The 23,989-nt window shown below is 44.3% G+C and overlaps 1 protein-coding gene across 1 annotated transcript in view; it reads left to right on the forward strand.

Annotated features, from left to right (window-relative positions):
- cpt1a2b (carnitine palmitoyltransferase 1A2b) overlaps positions 1-23,989 on the forward strand; it is a 66,019-nt gene that overhangs the window by 23,371 nt on the left and 18,659 nt on the right. The window contains exons 9-13 of the mRNA XM_068749618.1: positions 13,297-13,384; positions 13,615-13,810; positions 13,961-14,149; positions 14,651-14,756; positions 15,036-15,152. Coding sequence (XP_068605719.1) covers positions 13,297-13,384; positions 13,615-13,810; positions 13,961-14,149; positions 14,651-14,756; positions 15,036-15,152 — 696 coding nt within the window. The remainder of the gene's footprint in view (positions 1-13,296; positions 13,385-13,614; positions 13,811-13,960; positions 14,150-14,650; positions 14,757-15,035; positions 15,153-23,989) is intronic.

Raw genomic sequence — 23,989 nt, forward strand, 5'->3', positions numbered from 1 at the left:
GTCTCCGGGTCCCGGGTTTGGGTGTATATTTCCAGACAGAAGTAAACTCATACAGATGGTTTTCCTTACTGTCCTGCCGTCCAGATGGTGCGCGTTTCTCCTCCTGGATTGAAGCTGCTTCAGATCGCCGAGAGTTTTAAAATGCGCTGAAGAAGCGGCGCACGGGAACGATCCATTTTTTTCCGATATCCTCGGTAAAAGTACTTCCTGGGACTCGATGAAAATTAATCCCTGTAAGGTTGCCGCATAGATCAGCACAAAATAGTTAAATATTTTTAGGATGGTTTTCAGAAGAAGATGTTGTTTCCTCTTGTAGAACAGTGATCGAGGTGGAATGCAGGAGCTCGCCGGGAGCTCAGCAGCGGTGCGACCGCTCTCACCGCCCATCGCCGGATCGATCTTTAGAAGTCTTTAACTTCTATTCCTGACCACCAGTAAAACCTGTCTATACCCGGATGTACTGTGCTTGGAACAATGACAACCACCACGCGGTCGAAAACACGAAAAAGAAATTGCATACTGTAGCCTGGAATGTTCGGACCCTCATGGACAACCAGTGATTGACCTGAAAGGCGAACTGCCATCTCCAGAGAGCTAAGGAAGTTCCAGATTGTCATCGCAGCACTCTCCGAGACCCGACTGGCTGATGAAGGGCAGCTGAAGGAGGAGAAAGGCGGATATACTTTCTTTTGGAAAGGAAAGCCTGCTAATGAGCCACGGATCCATGGTGTGGGTTTAGCTATCAAGAATTGCCTCATCAACCACCTCCATGAACTCCCTGGGGGCGTCAGCGAGCGCCTGATGACCGGACGTCTGATGCTTTCAAGCAGTCAGATGACCACTGTTATTAGTGCCTACGCCCCAACGCTTGATGCACAGGACGAAGTAAAGGAGGCCTTCTACGCTGACCTGGACAAAATCCTATCAGAAGTGCCCAAGGAGGACAAGTTAATCCTGCTTGGAGATTTTAACGCCAGAGTGGGTCGAAACCACCACCTATGGAGGGGTACGCTGGGGAGAGAAGGGGTAGGAAACACCAACTCCAACGGCTTACTACTGCTAACCAAGTGCTCAGAGCACAACCTGGTCATCACCAACACACTTTTCCGTCAGAAAACAAAGTTCAAAACATCATGGATGCATCCTCGCTCCAAACTGTGGCATCTGATCGACTCTGTCATTGTCCGCTCCAAAGACCGCTGTGATGTCATCAACACCAGAGCAATGACCGGTGCAGACGACTGCTGGACTGACCACCGCCTTATTCGCTCCATCATGTCTATCCGCTTAATGCGGAAAAGGAGGGTGCAGAAAAGGCAGAGCTTAACCTCGAGCGGCTGGATGACACCGCCTACCGACAACGGCTGCAGGACGCTCTTGGCGCTGCCTTGCCCAAACAGTATCCAGAGGATACTGAAACACACTGGCGCACGCTTTCCACTGCCATCACGGACTCCTGTAAAAACATCCTCGGTCACAAAAAGCAGAGACATCAAGACTGGTATGATGAGAACGACACACAAATTCAACAGCTCATTGACATCAAGCGGCAAATGTTCATAACCTGGCAGAATAACATCCACTGCAAGGTTAAAAGAGCAGCCCATGCTAAAGCTAAGGCATCTGTCCAAAAGCTAGTCAGGAAACTGAAGAACCAGTGGTGGACAACGAAGGCTCTGGAGATTCAGCAACTTGCTGACTCTGGAGATACGAGGTTTCTTCGATGCCACGCGAGCGGTATATGGCCCCAGCTACCGCTGCCTGACCCCCCTTCGCTCCAAAGATGGGCTTATGCTGCTGAAGGACAAGGAGGCAATTTCTAAAAGGTGGAAATAGCATTATGAGGATCTCTTAAGCAGGGACACGATTCCTGCGAAAGGGAGGCCCTTAACAAACTCCCTCAACAGCCCATAGTTGAAAGCATGGGAGAACCACCTAGCCTGGATGAGGTGCAGGATGCTATCAGGAAGATGAGGAACAACAAGGCTGCTGGGCCAGACGGCATCCCAGCAGAAGTCCTGAAGAAAGGCGGGCCCGATCTTCTTAACAACGTCCATGCCCTGCTTCTCAACACATGGCAAGAGGAGAAAATCCCTGCCCAGCTTAGGGATGCCTTAATTGTCTCCATATTTGTAGGGGTTATTCCCCGACACACTGTAAGAAATAATTAAACGCACACAAAATGAATCAGGCAGACAAACTTCGATACTTTACCGGTAAGGAGGGACCCTGCTCGCCCAGCGGCTGCGACCAAAAGACCTCTCCCCCGAGACCTCGCGGCCTTTTTATTCACACGGTGAAAGTAGGTTGTCCCAGGTATTTACATAGATCCCTACCCCCTAGAGACAAAGGGATCTCTACCTAGAGAAACACTCGTGGTCACCTCCATCTTAAAAAACTCTACAATGAAACAATGAAAATACAACTCTACTCTAACATTTCCCTCCTGGAATTTTCATTTCACATGGCCTAATACTTATACTGTAACATCCTTATCTCTATGGTTACTACAAAACATTCGGTGATAACTAAACATGCTTCAAACACTATACTAGAACTAAACTATAAGAAAACAATCATAAAAAGAATCAATACAATCAAAATCAATACCCGAGTTATTACATTCATGATCTGAGTTCTTACATTCATGATCTGACCTGAATCAGGGAGGAAGGCGAAAAACCCGTAGTTTGCAGATTCCATCTTCATATAGCATACATCTTTCAAACGGGAAAATTCCTTCCACAATCCAGCTGCACCTGCGATTATCTTAATGACCCCCAATTCAGGCATTTTAACAATCCTCCTAATACAATATCAAACATCTCATTCATCGTCAACAAGGAAAACAAACATGAAAAAACATAAAATCAAATCAGTACAAAAACAATCAACATTCATTTCCACAATCTAAATGTTACTGTCAAACCCTTTATTCACAAACCCTACGTTAGAGCATTACCGATGTTTCTCCTAGTTTGAATTACTTTAATATTTTACCAGCATTATCTTTTCTATACTGTAATTTGAAAACAGTGACATGATTATTTTATCTTTATTGCTCCAAAGTTTTAACACATCTGGACCATTCTGAACTCTAAATTAAATTATTACAATGTCTATATTATGGATGGAGAACATGACTAATAGTTGAATAACTTTTACTGTCACTCTAATTTTGCTACATTTACTTACTCTAATGTTAATATCAAAAGTCATATGCCTATAAACCTTTACGTTGTTGTAGACTTATTACTTCTATTTTAGTATAATTGTTAACCTATCTTTCTATTAATTTCATGCCTATTGGAATATCAAATAGCAATGGTTTAGTTAAATTTAGTTTATGAATTTAAATCTACATCCTGCTCATTAGTGTTATTTGATCTATTTTAGGATTCTAATTGCATCGTACGCTTCTCCACTTAATCATAAATTACTGACAGTTGCAATTAATACAGTATAACGATACCAGGTGTTGGTTAACTATTCCTATGAAACTCTCCTAATCTGCATAGATTACTTTATGACGTTCTTCTAGTCACACATCTCTAGACAAACATTCAAACAGATTACACTTTGGAAAATGCAAACTTTTCTCGGTGTTAGATCAGTCTGGTTGTTGTCGTTCCTTGTCCATCAGCAAATCTTCTTGAAAGTGATTCAGCTTCACTGTCAGTGTTCTTGTCCTGCGTTACACTGTGAGGGTCTCTTCCTCACGGATCTTAAAATGAGTGTGATTCAATCTCTCACCACCTCTTTCTGATCAGACTTCCTGTCTGCATTTCTGGATCAGTTCGGCAAGAGCCGTTTCCTCCTGCAGTGCAACGGATGGATTCAGGAGGAACTCTGGGTGTTCACGTCTCGTTGGTGTCGTCAGCATGACCCTGAATGGTCCTCCGTTCCTCGGTCCGGACCGTCTGCTGCTTCCTGATGGTTTCCATGAAGACGCCAACACCAAACACGCTCTGTAGATTCGCCCTCCTGTCGGGACAAAGAAAAACTTCGGCAGATCATTTGCTCTCTGGACATCGTTCAGAAAAAGTGTGCTTCATCTATTCATTCAACGCTTCCTCTTCACTTCTTCCCTTCACCAAATCGATGTACTGCATCCATGGCTTTTGGTTTCTTCCGTGCATTGGCCAAACCTCATTTTAGCCTTCTCTACACTAGCCTAGCACTCTGATGTACAGTGACATCTGATCTGCATGTTGTTTCACATCTTACCACCTGATTCACAAAATCATCACCGTTATAACTAGTTATTATGGCTACTGGAACAGGATTTAGTGATTCTACACATATATACACAGCAAACAATTTTTTTTTAGTATTATTTTTATTCTTCCAGAGTAATTATTGATTTAATTACTGCTGTGCAATCCCTCCTGTTTGAACTATGAAAGTATTCCATGGTTCAAACTTGCTTCCATTAGTAAATCTAGTCTACTCTATCAGCATTAGTCTAACTTGTTTAATACAATGTCTCAAAATAATTCCTACTCTTACGTCACATTCACAACATATTATATACATCACTCAATTTGGGATGAAATAAGTTCAAAAGAGTTTCCATGTGCCTCTCACCCTATGCTTGTCTGAGATGCTCCTATTGAGGGCGCCATGTGTTGGCTGGAAGGTTCATCGCCTCCAGTCCGTCAGGCATCTCCTCTGCTGTTGTCTGAGATGTTCCTTCGACCGTACAGCGCTTCCGTTGGCTGTCGTTTCTGCATCACAGCTTAGCAGTCTCTCCTGGTGTTTCTGGAGCTGTTATCGGCGGTTGCAACTCAGAACAAAACACATTCCTTTATTGACACACGGTAAAATCTTTGAACCTCTTCCTTCCTTCATTTCACGTTTCACTATTGAGAACCCATATGTTGGCAGAGTTTATCTGCTCCCAGTCCAGTCCGGGATCCCTCCTGCTATAGTAGAAAAAGCAATAGCATTAAATTTACATGTTATATTCACAAATGTCAAGTTCCCAATTCACATCTGAATTGATTCAAGTCTGTCTCTAGTCGTCTCACCTTCCTTCAGTCTGAAGTCAGTCTTTAACCTCTTTATCCGTCTTGTACCATAGTCAAAAGTCTCTTTAGATGTGTGCGTGTGTTTGTGCAATTACCTGTCCTCCGTTGAATCAGCATTTCTTTTAGATTTTATTTAGATCCTGAGATTACCTTAGTTTTTAATCTATCTAAAAACTCTAAACTCCTGCTACATGTCTCCATGGATTCACCCTCTGTTTCAGAAGACCTTTTGTGGCTATGCATTCCACAAAGCCATGGACAATGGGTCTACAACCAGCCGGTCTCTCTCAAACAAAAGGTGTCTCCAGAAAAATTTGCATATCAAATGACTGTGCCGTAAGAGTTAGCTACGCTCTCACAGCACAGACATGGCTGCCCAGACATGGTTCTGTCATGCTAATTTGGAATTCACAAAGACTTTTTCTGCTTAAGCCTCCATTTTGTGGTTGTCCTGGTCTCCATCTTGGAGCCGCCATGTGGTCTCAGCATGCCGTTTTCTCCATGCTGCTCCTTTGTCTCTTCTGAAACGCTCAAAACAATCTTCACACACCATATTTCTTACATGTTACGTTTCCAACACTTACCACATTCCGGTTTCTTTTCCTCAACTTAGCTGTTCCTCCACACATTCTCAATACTTTCCGTATACTCACCGGTTCCTGCTTCTTCCTTCTGACGTTCTTCTCCACTTCATCCAAGCGACCTTCTCAATCCTTCTTAAATCTCCTCCACCATTAAACTTCCTCTTGTACCTTAATTACTAAAACATCACTTTTTCCTTCTTCTTTGCTAGAAATGGTCTATTTACAAGCAATCTACCTTCCTAGATGTCTATTTTCAACTGGGAAAGATATCCCCCCTTGCACGAATGTCCAGTCGAGGCCCGCAGAACTCACTGAGACATTCTGCAACACGTGCAAGCACTTTGATGTGTGAGGTCTCCATTTATCCTGGTCGCCATTTTGGAGTTGTTGTCTGCATGAGGTTTCTGCGCAGCGTCCATCTTCAATTCACCATGCGGCGTGTCTTTCTCTGCTTCTGAAACACTCAAAAATTCTTTAAACACCTTTTAAACATCATTTTTCTTATTTATTTATGTTCTTCAAACATTCACTTTTCCTGTTTCATCAGTAGTTTCATGCGTGAGTGTAGCTGGCTGCGAGGCCTCCTGTTTTTCTTTTGGATTGACTCGTCATGCTGAAAAGTTCCTTCCATTGTTTCTCCTTGCACGACAGGTTCTTGCAATATGTCCTCTTCTGTTGCAGTTCCAGCACAGTCCGTTGTCTTCTTCTGGATTTCCATCTCTCCAACTTACTTCTTGTCCATCTCGTCCCCGACCTCTTCCACGACTGTGCTCTCGTCTTCGTCTGTCGTGTCCTCCAAAATAATACACTTCCTCTGCTTCCTCTTCAATTTCTTGCCAGAACACATCATTCTTCCCTCTTGTCTTCTTCTTGTTGGCAGTCACTTTTTCAGCATGAATAGCCCAAGTCATGAACTGACTTATAGTTTGATTCGCCATCCCCACATTATTTTTTGTTAACCAGTGTCCGATTTCTGCTTTGCAATTCTGGAGAATAGCATTTTTTAGCTGCTGTTGAAACGGTCCCTGCTCATTATTATCATTGTTAAGGCCACTATTCTGAGCAAAAACCTTTTCCATTCTGTAACGGAAATCTTCCATAGATTCATCATCTTTTTGTTTAGTTTGATTTATCACGCCGTAATCTGCTCTCCTTCTGAACTGCTCTCTTATTTGATTTTCTAGAATCCGAATTCGCTGTTGTAGCTCATGGCTTCTAGCTGGTAATGGCTGTCCATCATCAGTGGGATCCCAATTTCCTCTAATCTTGTGCCAATCTTTTCCCAGGGCTGCCATGAAAGATTGTTGCACCTCAATGCCATTAAGCCAATATGACTACGATTTGACGCATTCCCTCCAAGAATCCATCAGCGTCTTCTTTTGGAGAGGGGATACCTTCTACAGTTTTCTTTACATCTGTTGTGGTCCATGTTCTATAGACTCTCATTATTCTATCACCAGGATTAAGTCCATCCCATGCTGGATTGGGCACTTCTATAAGTGGGTGCAAATCAAATGTTGCCTTTATTCTATCTCCCTCATCTTCTCCGGATTCCCTTTTAAAGTTACACAGCTGCTCTCTCTGAGGTTTTTTATTTGAACGCAGATCATACCCGTTTTGCTGTTTAATCTGATCCTGCACTTCCTCATTTATTTGCTTATATACAGGCGGGGGAGTTGACTGTCCCCCCGCAGCTCCTTCAAATGGCGGCGACGAAGCCTGCAGTCTTCGCCTCGCCCCTCCCTCATTATCTTCCCGACGAACATAATTTATGTCTTTTTGGTCTTCACCTTTTTTTTTGTTTTTTGATTTTACCAACCCTTCTCTTCTGTTAAGCGCCTCAGTAATCCACAATTCTAAGTGGTGCAAACCTTCAACTTCCTCCCTCTCTGGATCATTTTTAGTTCTAACCTTCATGCGAACCTGCATCTCCCTCAACGGTTCTACTTTTAAATGACCAGTGAATCCATAAGTTGCTTTCCAGTGTTTAACATGCTCAGAAGAACCAGGGTAGCGATATTTCATGTATTTTTCATCCCCTGTTGGGATCTGTTGCTCACTAACAACAGGCTCTTTTTTCTTTTTCCCATTACAAATCCCCATTATGCTAAATACAGAGTGTGGTTTATCAAAATACAAAGTTCTCACGGACCAATATTCAGATTCTGAACAGCAAGCTAGCCAGATGAGGCCTCAAATTCAGCCTTTCACCGGAGCTTTTGCTCAGAACTAATATTGTTTTCGATGCAATTGATAACCACCTAGATTCCTCATAAGCCAAAACAATATCAAGCCAAAATGATCTTCAGCCGTTAACGGACCGTCAGCCAGATGACCATTAATGCTCAGACTTCATTCACGCAATACGCATTCAAAACACAGACACACTCCCCACGTGGCTACTCGCTCTCTCTGTCTCTCCCTCCCCCTCTGGCCAGACTAGTTCTCACTTATTTTTAAGGTAAACATTGTAATAATGATTCCTTCTTGCGCGTAACTTTTCATGCACACGACCGGCGTGCGCGAAACCCATACGCGTGAACCCGCACGCGCGTAACTATTCATGCACACGACCGGCGTGCGCGAAACCCATACACGTGAACCCGCACGCGCGTAACTATTCATGCACACGACCGGCGTGCGCGAAACTCATACGCGTGAACCCGCACGCGCGTAACTATTCATGCACACGACCGGCGTGCGCGAAACTCATACGCGTGAACCCGCACGCGCGTAACTATTCATGCACACGACCGGCGTGCGCGAAACCCATACACGTGAACCCGCACGCGCGTAACCTAATTTGCGCGACCAGCGCGGGTTAAAGCAGCTGCAGTACTTTAACACAAGTTTGTCTTACCTTCTTTAAAACGTGCGTAGGATCGCTGTTCGGTCTCGTCAAACCATCCGTTGGCGAACCGAAAGAGAAAGGCTGGCCAGTGAAGAAGTTGCTCCACTGGACTTTAGATCCGCTCCGTCGGAGCGCGTGCACGTTCAGCTTTCTCACCGCGGCTCGGAGACGTCGGTTATATTGAGCGCCGGCACTTCGAAGGACCAACTTATGTAGGGGTTATTCCCCGACACACTGTGTAAGAAATAATTAAACGCACACAAAATGAATCAGGCAGACAAACTTCGATACTTTACCGGTAAGGAGGGACCCTGCTCGCCCAGCGGCTGCGACCAAAAGACCTCTCCCCCGAGACCTCGCGGCCTTTTTATTCACACGGTGAAAGTAGGTTGTCCCAGGTATTTACATAGATCCCTACCCCCTAGAGACAAAGGGATCTCTACCTAGAGAAACACTCGTGGTCACCTCCATCTTAACAACTCTACAATGAAACAATGAAAATACAACTCTACTCTAACATTATTCAAGAAGGGAGACCAGGCAGACTGCGGGAATTACCGTGGCATTTCTCTCCTGTCCACCATAGGGAAAGCCCTTGCTCGGGTCTTGGCCGACAGACTCACCCCCTTGTCAGAAAGCATCCTTCCTGAGTCTCAAAGTGGATTTCGCCCAAGCAGAGGAACCACAGACATGATTTTCATCGCTCGACAACTGCAAGAAAGATGCCGGGAACAAAGTCAACCACTATACATGGCCTTCATAGACCTCACCAAAGCCTTTGACTCGGTAAACCGTCAGGCCCTTTGGCTGGTTCTGGCAAAGATTGGCTGCCCTGACAAATACATCCGGGTACTGAGACTGCTGCATGACAATACGTCAGCCACGGTACTCTGTGGCGGTGGAGACGAATCGGAACCCTTCCGGGTTGACACTGGAGTCAAACAGGGCTGTGTCATCGCTCCATCATTATTCTCCATCTTTGTTGCTGCTACACTCCATCTCATAAGCAAGTATCTGCCACGGGGAGTCGAAATTATGTATAGAGCCGACGGTCAACTCCTCAACATCAACCGATTCAGGGCTAAAGGTCGAACCACCACCACGTTCATCATGGAGCTGCAGTATGCGGACGACAACGCCCTCGTAGTCCTCTCAGAAGAGGACCTACAGTGCATGCTCTCTGCCTTTGTGAAGGCATACAAACAGCTTGGTCTAGCCATCAACATAAAAAAGACACAAATTCTCCACCAACCACAACCAAACAGCAGTATGCCTGTCCTACCCCCAAACGTCTCCGTTGACAACATCAGACTGGAACATGTGGACCACTTCCCAAACCTTGGCAGCCTTATTTTTTATTTACTTATTTGAGCATCAAACATTAGGCAAACAAATAAATAAACCAGCACATTTTCAGGAACATATATTCATGTTTAGGATGCTCAAGAGGAGGAGGATGAAGTGTGAACTTATAAAATCCTACCCCCCCGCGTCCTTAACCAACGGATCATCTGACAAACGGCTCGCTTCTGGAGTATGCGTAGTGGTTGCAAAGTGCTTGTGTAGGTGTTTCCCCGTACTTCAAAACGATATGTTAAATACGGTAATATTAAGGAATTGTATAAAACGTGTAATGATTGTGTGTTCAAGATATGACGGGCTTTGGCAAGAAGCAAAATACTGCGTGATAGTTTGGCTCGGACATAACTAATGCGGGGTTTCCGGCAGATCTTGTCCTCTATTAATACACCAAGAAATTTACAGTCAAATACTTTTAGTAATATCACATCATTAACTTGTATGTTGAGATCAATATCTTTTTATAATTGCCGAACACTATGTACCGTATTGGCCCGAATATAATACGACCCCCTCTTTTTCGAGAGTCAAGTTTGAGAAAATACTTTTTGAACACCAAATTCAATTTTTATACAGAAAATAATTACAGTACATCTGAAACAAATGATTATAACAATATATTCGAGAGAAAAAGCATGTTATTTTGCCTCATTCAAATCATGCAAAAACTGTCTCGCATCTTAATATCTGAACATTTAGATATGTGAACTAAAGTGCAATCACATTTGTAAATGAATGGCTTCTGGTTTTTAAAATGTAAATAAACCAATCTACTGTGATAAAACAACAAAATTGCAATAACTGCATGAACCATCAAAGGGAAGTCTAACTGGGGAGATCGTTGTTCTCCAGCGCCTCTGGGGTTAACTTCCAGACTTCATGATTGGGACAAAGGCTGAAGCGCAGCAACACAAGATGGACGCCGGCCAGACGTGCTGAATCACTGAAGCTGCTTTATTTTACTTGCACTGTTAAACAAAACTCCGTTTCCTCCTATCGCTCGCATATCTCTGTCTCCTAGTTGCACTCTCTCTCTTTCTCTCTCACAACATATGAATAAGGAAAAACATTGCAATAAAATAATGATAGGCGTTCGCTTTAGCCTGGGGAGTTCAGTTCACCATTCGTTGTAACGAAATCTGGCGCCATCTAGCGTTCAGAATGGGTATAATGTTTAGACACCGAATATTACACGACCCGACTTTTTCAGCCTAATTTCAATGCAAAAAACATCGCGTTATATTCGGGCCAATACGGTATTTTGTCTTTTCCAGGTTCAGGGATAACTCGTTAATGTCAAACCATTGTTTTATTTTTCCTAATTCTTTTAACTGTCGACTAAAGTTGTAACAAGTTATCATCAGAAAACAGAATTTTAGTATTGTCTGCAAATAATATAAACTTGGCAATATTCGACACTTGGCAAATGCCGTTTATATACAAGTTAAGTAAAACTGGCCCGAGCACTGAGCCCTGCGGGAGACCACATACTAATTTTAAAAATACAGACTCGCATTCATGCATCTTCACAAACTGTTGCCTATTCTCCAAATTGCTCCTCCCCCAATTCAAAACAACCCCCGAACTCCATATCTGTCTAATTTATTGAGCAATTTGTTACGATTGATTGTATCAAAGGCTTTTTTTAGATCCTAAAATACTCCTAACGCAATTTTTTTATTATCAGTTATATTTGTAATTCCCTCAATTAGATCAGCCAATGCTAAGGCCGTCGACCGGTTGGCTCTAAATCCATATTGACATTCAGGAAGTAGACTGTGCTTTGCTATAAACTGCTCCGAGTCTGTTGTCGAACAATCTTTCTAAAATTTTGGAGAATTGTGGAAGGAGAAAAACAGGTCTATAATTTGTGAAGAGGTGCTTGTTAATAATAATAATAATACATTTTATTTGTATAGCGCTTTTCTGAAAACTCAAAGACGCTGTTACCACTACAGTTAGAAAGTGTAACTGCTGTAAACCAAATTGCCCTCCGAGGGACAAATCAATAAAAGGTATTTAGTATTAGTATTTCAGCGCCATCCGGGTCTCATCGGTCTTGATTGTTATTTAGCCGTTTTTTCTCGATTTCGCAGTTGTAAGTAATGAACACTGGCAAATGATCAGTAATGTCATTGATTATCAACCTGTTATATTATTGTCTAAGTTATTAGCAAGAATGTTATCAATAAGTGTTGAGTGAGCAGTAATACGACTGGGTCTGGTGATTGTTGGATACAGAGTTAAACTGTACATAGTATTAATGAATTCTTCAGTCATTCGGTGCTTGTTAGGATTTAAAAGATCAATAACTAGTTCTATTGTTAAACATTCGAGAACATTATCCACTATAATGAAGGTTCTTATTCACAAATAAAGCCACTCCCCCTCCAGCTTTGTTTTCTCTATTCCCGGGGTCGGCGACCCAACATGTTGAAAGAGCCATTTTTGACCAAAAAAACAAAAAACAAATATGTCTGGAGCCGCAAAAAATTAAAAGCCTTATATAAGCCTTATGATCAAGGCAACACATGCTGTATCTATCTATATTAGCTATATTAGCCTACTATCAAAATGATAATGAGCTCATTATGTATTCGTAACCAACTTAGTTTGAGAACCGCGACCTCCAAGCAAAGACCAGATCTTGGTCTATGAAGCCGTGGTACTTCCCACCCTCCTGTATGGATCAGAAGCCTGGACTACATACAGCAGGCACTTAAAGGCACTTGAGATGTACCATCAGAAATGCCTCCGAAAAATCCTCAGGCTGAGCTGGGAGGATCGACGCACCAACACCCGCGTCCTGGAGGAGGCTGATATTCCCACCATCACTGCCATCGTTGCCCAACACCAGCTCAGATGGACTGGCCATGTTATCCGCATGCCTGACTCTCGCCTCCCAAAACAAGTCCTCTATTACCAGCTCGTTGAAGGGAAACGGGCCCCGGGAGGCCAAAAGAAGAGGTTTAAGGATAACATCAAGACAAACACGAAGAAGTGCCACATCGACCTTAAATCCTGGGAAGACACGGCAACAGTCAGGGCGACCTGGAGAAACCTTGTTCGTGAGGGGGCGGGACAGGACAACGATGACCTCCGCCATGCTGCGCAAGAGAAGCGCAGACTCAGGAAGGAGAGAGCAACCACCAAACAGGCCCAACCCAAACCCACCACCACTACGTTCCCCTGTCCACACTGCACCAGAATAACTGGGTCCAGGATAGGCCTGTAGCCCACCTGAAGACCCACAAGGACCAAGAAGGAGGACAGTCATGCTCGACTACGAGAGACCGCCGATGATGATGATGATGATGAGAATGGCATGTTCACAAGTAAAAAAAAATCTTGCTTCATTATTAGCATGATAGCATTAGCATGTGGCCCTTCAGAGCAGCTTCTATGATTTCAGCCTCTGTTTTGGTGCCGGTCAGCGTTACATCACACGCTAAGTATCACTCATTGGTTTCAGAGTCGTGTTCCGGGCACCGTCATCCCTCTGTGTGCGGCTCAGTATGAGAGGATGTTCAACACGACCCGTACGCCAGGAGACAAGACCGGTAAAGCGCGCTGCAGACGGATCCCACGGCTTGATGTTTAATAAATATAAAGCTCATCCGCGAGGGAAGAGTCATTCTAAATTCAATACTTTGTAAAGTAGAAGCAAATTAGAAAATGTCTTAATCCTCAGATTTAATCGTAGAACGAGACTAATTGGATGGACTTGTGAGTGGGTGATTTGGGAAGCTTGGGGTGTCAGCGGGTACAAACGAGGCCTCTTGCTCCACAGATGTGCTTCAGCACTGGCAGGACAGTGAGTTCATAGCAGTGTACCACAAGGGGCGCTATTTCCGCCTGTGGGTGTACCGGGCGGGCCGGTTGCTGTCCCCAAGGGAGATCGAGTACCAGATCCAGAAGATCGTGGATGACCCTTCACCCCCACAGCCTGGAGAGGAGAAGCTGGGGGCTCTCACTGCTGGAGAGAGGTAGGACTGGGACGTGTCCCTTCTGGGTGGAGTCGGTTTGGTGCAATGCTTGACTCTCTCACCATAAGATGGTGTAGAATCTAATGTGCACACACGCGTGATAATGATGGTCAGTCGCCACGTGAACCATGTCACCCCCGCCCCTCGCAGGATTCCCTGGTCTCAGATGAGGAAGCAGTACTTCAGCTCTGGCGTCAACAAGCGGTCGCTAGACCACATTGAGAGGGCGGCCTTCTTCGTGACCTTAGACGATGATGAGCAGGGCATGAGGGGGGACGACCCGGTGGGAAACCTGGACCGCTACGCCAAGTCCCTGCTCCATGGAAAATGTTACGACCGGTGAGAAGGAGAGAAATTCAACGGCAGTGTGGAAACATCCCAAACGCACGAGTGCCTTTTGGCTACGTTTGAACCCAGTGATGTCATGAAGTCATCCAACAAAACTGTTACACATGAAATGATTCATTCTGGTAGGAAATCAATATTTAAACTGAATGACGCTGAGGCAGAGCGATGAAATACTATGAAATATTATAACCATCCCAAACTAAGAAATGCACGTTGGCCTAAACCCTAAAGTAAAACCGGTGGAAAGGAACGGAATTAATAATCATATTATTATCCCGTCAGAACATGAACATGGGTATGTAAGTCATGATGACGAGCACGCGGCTGTTTGACTGGGTTCAGCCTCACGGAGGCGCTAGCGAGCCTCGTGAGGAAATCAAAGGCACTTTTATCGATTCATTAGGTGAAGACGACCGTTTCTCACCTTGTTTTTGTGTCTGAACGATTCGTCACGCGTTCGTATTTCACTTCCTGTTTCATCCTGTGTCGCAGCTGGTTTGATAAATCCTTCTCCGTTGTGGTCTACAAGAATGGGAAGAACGGACTGAATGCAGAACACTCTTGGGCCGACGCACCGACAGTTGCTCACCTTTGGGAGGTGCGTGTGCGTGTGTGTGTGTGTGTGTGTGTGTGTGTGTGTGTGTGGTCGTGACACTTTGCTTATGTAACACGAGCTTATCCGCCTCAGTCTCTCCTGATTTGAGGAGCTCCTTCCCTTAGAAATAGAGTCGTACTGAAATAGTACCGAGGCAGCGGTGAGCTTGTGTTTCTGCTTGGAATGCCCCTTTGAAGTTGGTGTGCGTGGCGACTGACCGGTCTGGGGGGGGGAGGGGATGTGTCCAGATGTAAATCTGATCCTGCGTCTGCCCGTCTCCAGTACGCCCTGGCCACAGACGCCTTCCAGCTGGGATACACTGAGGATGGGCACTGTAAGGGGGACGTTGAGCCCTCTCTCCCCCCCCCACAGAGGCTCACCTGGGACATCCCATCTGAGGTGCGTACTCCTGTTTAGGTGTGTCTTAGTTTGGAAGCATATAAAGCATTTGTTCCTTTTAGTTTATCGGTGATTGTAGAACGTTGTCATAACATCTGCTGAAATAATCAATGCTTGCATTTTGACCCCGAGTCCGAGTCATTTCATTTTGAACCGATACCGAGTCCCGATCCGATACTTCTTTAATACATAAAAAAATAAAGACGAGTGAAGAAACGGATCCAGGATGTCCCTTATTTTATATGTTACTTATCTTATTTCAACATTTGACTCTTGAACAGAGCGCTTCTGTGGCGTAGCTTGAACATTCAAGTAATAAATGAAATACTTTTAAAATACAAGTGCATCAGGAAATATTAAATACGAGTATTTAAAATAGAATGAACAGCAGCTCAATCGGCAGGTTGTTCTCATCCTCTCCAGAGTGCTTCCACAGCGCAGACAGACCCGCGCTACTAGCTTCAAGCTGCTTCCTGTTTAGCATCATTCAACCAATAGTGTCACAGGAAGTGATGTCATCTCTGTCTGGAGTAGAGAGGTCTGATAGAGTAATGACAATAACGATCCATATATATCCGAGTCCTGATCGGGAGGTAACGTCCGATTCCGATCGAGTCCGCAAACTCGTGATCGGGCCCGACGTCCAATCACGAGGTCGGATCGGATCCCTAATTTATGCCGTACGAACCGGCGTCGCCGACTGGAATCGGCTCCTGAATGACTGCTGATCATAAATAAGGATGATCTCTGGTGGGTTCATTCGTGGCGAAGGGGCAGTAACCCACGGAAGGGGCAGTAACCCCCCACGGATGGGGCAGTAACCCACGGAAGGGGCAGTAACCCACGGAAGGGGCAGTAACCCACGGAAGGGGCAGTAACCCACGGAAGGGGCAGTAACCCCCCACGGATGGGGCAGTAACCCCCCACGGATGGGGCAGTAACCCACGGAAGGGGCAGTAACCCCCCACGGATGGGGCAGTAACCCCCCACGGATGGGGGGTTACCCACACTTTTTCAGCATGCGAGCTACTTTTAAAATGACCAAGTCACAAAGATCTACCCACTAAAAAAATGCTAAACATAGAAGTATTTTCAAATATATCGATTATTCTTTATGTACAATGTATGCTGATGTACCCTGCGTACCCACATGAGCCAATATTGAACAACACAATTGAATTAACTGAACATGTTTTTGTAATTGCATCAGGTTTGGAAGGACTTCTTGTTATTAATGATGACGTGACGGAACGATGCCTCGGTGGCGGCTTTCGCTTTTGAAGTATGTTGTGTGTAAAATGGCTGCTGTCCGGACAGCTGGGATCTTAATTCATGAACCTTTCTGTTTCTCAGCTCGCTTTTCGGTGGAAAGTCGGTGTCGTATTGTCGTTATTGCGATTGTAGACTGGCAGTGTAAATGCAGCGCAGCTGCTTGACGTTTATTTTGAAATGTGCGCTCTTATTTTGTAGTGCAAGGGGAAGTTGCAGCTGTGCTAGCGTTAGCGGCAGAGAGGAACGCTCAGGTTTCATTAGTTTCATTACTCCGAGTATCTGATGAAGAGTACTGCAGGAAGAAAACTGCCTCTTGGTCGTGTTGAAGCAGCCGAAGTGTTCTCCGGTGATCAATAAATAAAACATCTGGAGAGCGATCGATGGGCGGCACAGGCAGAAAGGCGTTTAAACGACATCGTGAAACAAACTCCGCCTCCCATTCCGCGTTAAAGTGATGTGTTTCTGTCTTCTTACGATGGTGATAATCTTTCTGTAGTTTTAAAGAAAAAAGCGAGGGCTGAAGATCGGAGACAACTCGTGACTAGCTTGCTCGTTTCGCTGCACTTAGCGCCTTTTTGCGTGTGCGGTGACCGAAAGGTCGGAAAAATTAAGTCGTCATCTGACTGGCTGCCCTGCATGTCAATCAAGAAATATGTCACACAATCGACCCACTTCAGCTTTGGGATCGACCGGTCTATCGCAAAGGTATCGTTCAGTACATGTCGTTCAGGATGTACTGTGTATGTACATATGTTTTATATGTTGCAATACTGTATATGGGTTGTAACACGTGTTTTATTTTTCTAAGGTGAGAAAATGCTGATTTTATCAATAAAATAATTTTAAAATGTATACAAACTGCAGAATAATATACCTCAATGTAGCAGAAAATCCACAATATATATATATATAAATACATTTGGTCAGCAAGGGAAGCCGACCACGGTGAACCGCGATATCACTTCCGGCTTGTCCCCTGAGGGGTCGCCACAGCAACCCAGCCTTCTCCACTTCACCCTGTCCTTTGCATCGTCCTCCCCAACACCAGCCACTCTCATGTCCTCCCTCACTACGTCCATGTCTCTTCTCCTGGGTCGTCCTCTAGTCCTGTCCTTTGCATCGTCCTCCCAACACCAGCCACTCTCATGTCCTCCCTCACTACGTCCATGTCTCTTCTCCTGGGTCGTCCTCTAGGCCTGTCCTATGCATCGTCCTCCCCAACACCAGCCACTCTCATGTCCTCCCTAGCTCCGCCTTACTGTAAATATGAAGTATTATGGGGTTGGCTTTGATGAGGCCACACACACATTAGTTGTTAGTATCTGTAAACAGCCTTTGATAGCCGATGGTTCCAAGCCCCACATCACCAACCATCAGAGTTCTTCTGCAGCTGTCTGGTGGGTGCATCCAGGTGAAAGGTCACTAATCTAAAGCTGGTTTTCTACTTCTGTTTCTTGTATGCAGAGATCAGTGATCATTGCACCCTAACAGTAATGTGGGTCCCTTTGGACAGTAGGTGGCATCAATATCAGCATCTGCTTTAATGGCTACGTTATTCCTGAATGTAATGTCTAATGTTCAGCTGCAGATTCGTGGCTTTGGGTCGTGGGGCGTCTTGTCTTCTGTTTCTGCCGTGGGCTTGCTGCGCTCCGGCGCTCCGGTCCGGATTAGGCAGCAGCCGGCCATCGTGTGACTCAGTGGCTTCAGGACTGTGGGAATGTTCTCTGGGTGTCTCTGGAGAGAAGAAGCTATTGAAGGAATTGAGACATTTGACTAACTGAGGCTGTAGTGCTATCAAAAACAGGGAAGTGCACTTTATCAATATATCCGCTTTGGCCACGCCTTCAGACCGAAGAGAAATGGGTGGTGAGTTACGTGTGTGCATCTACAGAAAACCAGGAAATACATTGTGTATTCAATCTCTACTCCAGGTCTTTGATCCTCCTCCTAACCCTAACCCAGGACACCGGCCGGTCACGCAGCAATGCTGGTTCTTCCCGTCAGGAAATACTTTCCTTCTTGGCTTCTTCTTGGCGTTTAGGGTCAGAAAGGCAACGCTCCCTCCGTAACTTTCCCACACACTTGGAACAGCTACAGGGAAATGCTTTCCACCTTTCCGTAAGCACCGTGAGGGTGGCTGGCATCAGTGGCTGAGCGGCGATGTATTCAACAAGTCGACCAATATATTTCAGTCACTCATCATAATTCAGACTGCGTAGACGACAGATGGGTCAAAGGAAATCAGTCAGAAGACGGACCATTTATTGCTTCTTTTTTTTTACTTCAATCGCTCCCCTTCAGACATCAGGAGGGGCAAACGTGCACAAGAAGTGTGTGCACGTGCGTGCGTCCTTGTGTCTGTGTTGTGCCCGTCCACGCTCTACGGCATTTTCCCTGCATAAAGTTTATTTTTGGTGGTAATGTTCCGGCGAAAATGGGCACAAATCCTTTAGTGTGTGTTAAACACTGTTTTTTTTTTTTTTTTTTTATCGGAACAAAACATCATCTGAGACAAGTATGTAGGTAGACATTAATTAGCAAATAATAAACAAAAACAATATATATACATTATAAGAAAATAAAATGGATTAACAAGAGAAATAAATAAATAAATGAAGGATAAATAAGATAAACAGACATTTTCTGGAGTACGATGTATCGATGTTATAGTCTGTAGACGTATACACTTCAGCAGATATATCTTATAAAAATTAAGAGCCAACAAGCATAAATCCTGTATATACATACCGGTACATAAAAAAAGAAAGAAAATGTGCATAGTTAAAATGACATTTACAGATTGAAGTATTCTTTAACTATAACCCATCTCTGATTAAACTGGTCCATTTTCATTTGCAGTGATGCCGTCATCTTTGCCTTTATGTAAACTTGCTTTAGTCTGTTTCTCCATTCTGTGATTGTTGGTGGATTCACCTGATGATGGTGAATATATTTATTAGATAGAATGTTAGAGTACAAGTACAGTCACACAGTAGCATGTATTACAGTACAAGTACAGTCACACAGTAGCATGTATTACAGTACAAGTACAGTCAAACAGCAGCATGTATTACAGTACAAGTACAGTCACACAGTAGCATGTATTACAGTACAAGTACAGTCAAACAGTAGCATGTATTACAGTACAAGTACAGTCACACAGTAGCATGTATTACAGTACAAGTACAGTCAAACATCCTGTCTAAGAGGAGCATTTCTAAAAAGCCCTTGCGGTCTTGTTTCCGTTGAAAGTCCTTACAATAAAATAAAACCAATATTAAATTACTCAATTGATGCAGAATAACAATAAAATAAAAATAAATTACACCACAGATCCAATTGGCAGTGACTGTTTTCATGGCAATCAATATTACTATCCTCAAAATATATCGGTCCTGGAGACAAACCGGGTTCCTAAATGAAACCAGAAACAAGATGAGTCATGCAAAAAAAAAATGTAAGCAGCATCACCATTTACATCGTTGTGGTGGCTTTCGCTAGCAGGCAGAATCAGGTTGCAATATTTATATTTAATGATTTAATAAAAGGAGACCAACTTTCTGTAAAATATTTCAAATATTTTTTATTTATTTTTTTGGAAGCAGAGATTTTCTCCATTGATATGTGTTCTATGAGGAGGTTCAACCAATGGTTGATGTTTAAAGACTGTTTATTCTTCCAGTTAACGAGGATTGTTTCCTTGGCGATGGCGAGGGCTGCGAGTGTGGGGTGCGAATGTTTCTGTGAAATAACGATTTCTGCCAAGTCACCGAGTAGACAAGTGATCGGAGATAAAGGGAACGTACAATCCAAGATGGACGACAGTTTATGTGATACTGCGACCCAGAAGTCCTGGACGGGTGAGCACAACCATAGAGCATGGAAATAAGTGTCAGCAGTATTTTGGGAGCATTGAGAACAGATGTCAGATTCAGAAAAGCCCATTTTCTTCATCATATATTGAGTAATGTGTGTTCTATGAAGGATCTTATACTGGATGAGTTGAAGATTTCTGTGTTTTGTCATTTTAAATACATTTTCACAGATTTGTGTCCAAAAGTCATGATCTAAGGTTAGTGACAGATCCGTCTCCCATTTTGAGATGGGAAGAAGTAACGTATCTGTGCTTGAGAGGAGTTTATAAATCTTAGAAAGGGTCTTTTTAACTGTCGGGGGAATCTTTGTGACTTCCATAACAAATACAGGTTGCTGAGGCGGGCCCCGGAGCGTTGGAATTCTTTTCTTAATTGTATTCATTACCTGAAGATAGTAAAGGAAATTTCCGCTTCCGAGTTCATATTTTTGGAACAATTTTGTAGATGACATAAACGTATTGTCATGAAAGAGATGATGGAGTTGAGAGATTCCCTTCTGTTCCCACATACCTACATGGAAAGTGTAGAAGACAGATATGGTGGACACTGAATGCATGTGTGTCTGCTGCCCGTGTGGTGAGTGTGGGTATAGCCTGGGGGTGGGCGTGCCGGTGGGTGTGCCTGTGGGTGTGTGTGCATGGACGTGTGTGAGGCTTTAAAGGCGCGCACACACCTGGAACACGGAGGCTAGGGGAGAGGCAGTTGGGAGGCCGTAATTTTTGTTGACCGCTTTACACGGATTTGTACACTTTGGCTTTATTTGATGGTTTATTTTCATCCATCCATCCATCCATCATTCATCCAGGCAATATACTTTTTGGACTTTGTCTATCGCCAGTACCGCCGCACTTGGGACGCAATAAATCCACCTGTGAACGCATCCTGGATTCCGTGTCGTTTTGTACAAACATTTGAGCGCGTCGGACAAATACGCAGGACCCAACGCACCCCTCAGCGGCTAAACCAGGGAAGGAAGCCGCAACATTTGTCAACAAAAAAGGCAATACGTGAAGATCATCGCGCTGCGCACTCAAACGCCGAAGGAGCAGGCCTTCCGCTGGAAAACAAACTGGACAGCTAAGTGCTTTACAATACGAAGTTCATTCATCGGAACGCAGGTAAGCGCACCTGTTTGAAGTTGTCGAGGAGGATTCAACCTGCTGGTGCCGCCGCGCATCTTTGGCTTGGGTTGATTTAAGGAAGCTGCGTAATTGCACTGCTGGAGGTGCCATTACGCCACGCTAGATAAAGGGACTTTGAAACTGGATTCAATGCGCATTTTACGCAGCGTTGATGGTGTCTGGATTCCCAGCTGTTGAATTAGTCAATTCAATTAGCAGGGTGTTTCTGAACTTTAACAGAGACTTTTGTGAATTTTGAATGTTTGGTAACAAGAAATAAAGCCAAACAAAATGAGTCAAAAGGATTACACGCAATGCCCAACTATGGAAATTGGGAAAAGAGAAGTAAAACTTACAGCAAAAGCCCTAGAAAACAAAATCGAACGACTCCAAAGTGAGCGTAAAACAGCTGTCAATAAAATCAAGGCGCTAATACCACAAATGAAATCTCAAATGAAAATAAAGGAAGATGTTTCGCAAATACCAACAGGTTTGGAAACCCTAAATGCACTGTGTGAAATTGCCAACTCCGCACAGGAGGAATTGCTTCCATTATTACCAGGAGAGGAAAGGGAAAAACAAAAGGAATGGTTTACCACCATTATGGAGTATTCAGAGGCATTTATTGATGCAGTAAAAGATTGGAAAGAATGTAACTTGCGTCCTGCAAATGAAAACGCAAAAGAGCCACCTCCACCGATTAGTACTGGAAATGCTGGCAAGCCACCTACACCTGAATCTGATCCAGGAAACCAAGTGCAACCTGGGGACAGCATTTCACATGCCGGGAGTAAAAGATCTCATTCTTATTACTCCTCCACAACCTCACGCTCTTCTGCATATTGGAAAGCCGAGGTGGAGCTGGCAGCGCTAGAAGCCAGACAAAAGCTAATTAAAGAAAGACATGCAATTGAAGAGGAAGAAGAACGGTTACGTAAAAGAAGAGAACATTTTCAAATGGACAGTGAAATTGCTGAAAAAATAGCAGCATTGAAGGTATTAAAGAACAAAAGCAGCATTGTACGTAGTAAAGCAAGCCATGCTGATGGGATGAACTCCTACCTGGGAAAACAAAATGCACCACGACCACAGCCACAAAAGGCGCAAGCTCTCGATGTCAAGGCCACAGAATTCATTCCGTCCCACTCTGGTAAACCAAAGGAACACACGTATGAGAATGTACGTCCACCAGCAGAACCTAGGACCATGCCAAACTCTGAAAATACGCAATACAGCAATACCTTTTGTGCAGACGCTGGAACACCAAACACTGATGGTGTATTCGACATAATGAGAAAGCAAAATGAAATTACATCGCTTCTCATACAACAGCAGTGCATGTCTGCTCTCCCAAAAAGAGAGATCCCAGTATTCGATGGCAACCCTCTGAAGTTTCACACGTTTATCAGAGCATTTGAAATTGGAGTTGAAAACAATACAACTAACAACTACGATCGCTTATATTTCCTTGAGCAATATACAAAGGGACATGCAAAAGAGCTGGTGAGAAGTTTCCAATATATTGATGCGGAAAGTGGATATTTCAGAGCGAAGGCCTTATTAAAGGAACATTACGGGAATGAGCAGAAGGTGGCATCAGCCTATATGGAGCGAGCATTGTCATGGCCGCAAATCAAAACCGAGGATGTCGTGGCTCTACTGGAATACAGTCTCTTCCTCCGCAGCTGCTGCAATGCTATGGAGAATGTGCAGTACCTATATGACATGGATACACCATCTAATATGCAGAACATCATAAGGAGGCTACCATATAGGATGAGAGACCAATGGCGAAGTCATGCCTGTGATCTACAGGAGAAATCTAACAGAAGAGCGAGGTTTATTGACATCACAAGCTTCGTTGAAAGGCAGGTGAAGATTCTCACTGACCCTGTGTTTGGCAACATACAGGACGAACCTGCAATGAATAAAAGCGCAGGTAAACCTAAACCTCTGCTCCGCTCTGGAATTAAAACCACAAGCTTTTCCACCACCGTAGACCCTGTGGAGAGAAAATATCAGTCTGGGTATGAGAGCAAGGATACTCGCCAACAACGGAGGAACACATGCCCCTATTGCACAGGAGGACACTCACTGGAGGAGTGTGTGCAATTTGAGAGAATGGCCCACGAAGAGAAGATAAGCTTCTTGAAGGAGAGTGGGTTTTGTTATGGCTGTCTGTGTAAAGGACACATCAGTAAAGAGTGCCACAAGAGGATCTCCTGTTTAAAATGTGGCCTGAAACATCCAACTCTCCTGCACAGGGACAATGTGAGTAATCCTGAGCAGACGGAAAGGAACATCACGCTCTCTGTGGATAACACCTTGGTCTCAAGTGGTCTTACAGGGGCTGGAGATCAGAACTGCAAACTACCTATAGTGCCAGTCCAGGTTAAAGCAAAAAGGGGCAGTAAAACCATCAACACATACGCTTTCCTGGACCAAGGCAGCACAGCGTCGTTCTGCACCGAGGATTTAATGCACAGACTCCATCTCACTGGAAGAAAGACCAGCATTCTCCTGAGAACTATGGGCCAGGAAAAGGTGGTGACTAGTTATGTTGTGCCCG

Source organism: Brachionichthys hirsutus, chromosome 16, assembly GCF_040956055.1.
Source record: "Brachionichthys hirsutus isolate HB-005 chromosome 16, CSIRO-AGI_Bhir_v1, whole genome shotgun sequence".
Taxonomy (NCBI): Eukaryota; Metazoa; Chordata; class Actinopteri; order Lophiiformes; family Brachionichthyidae; genus Brachionichthys; species Brachionichthys hirsutus.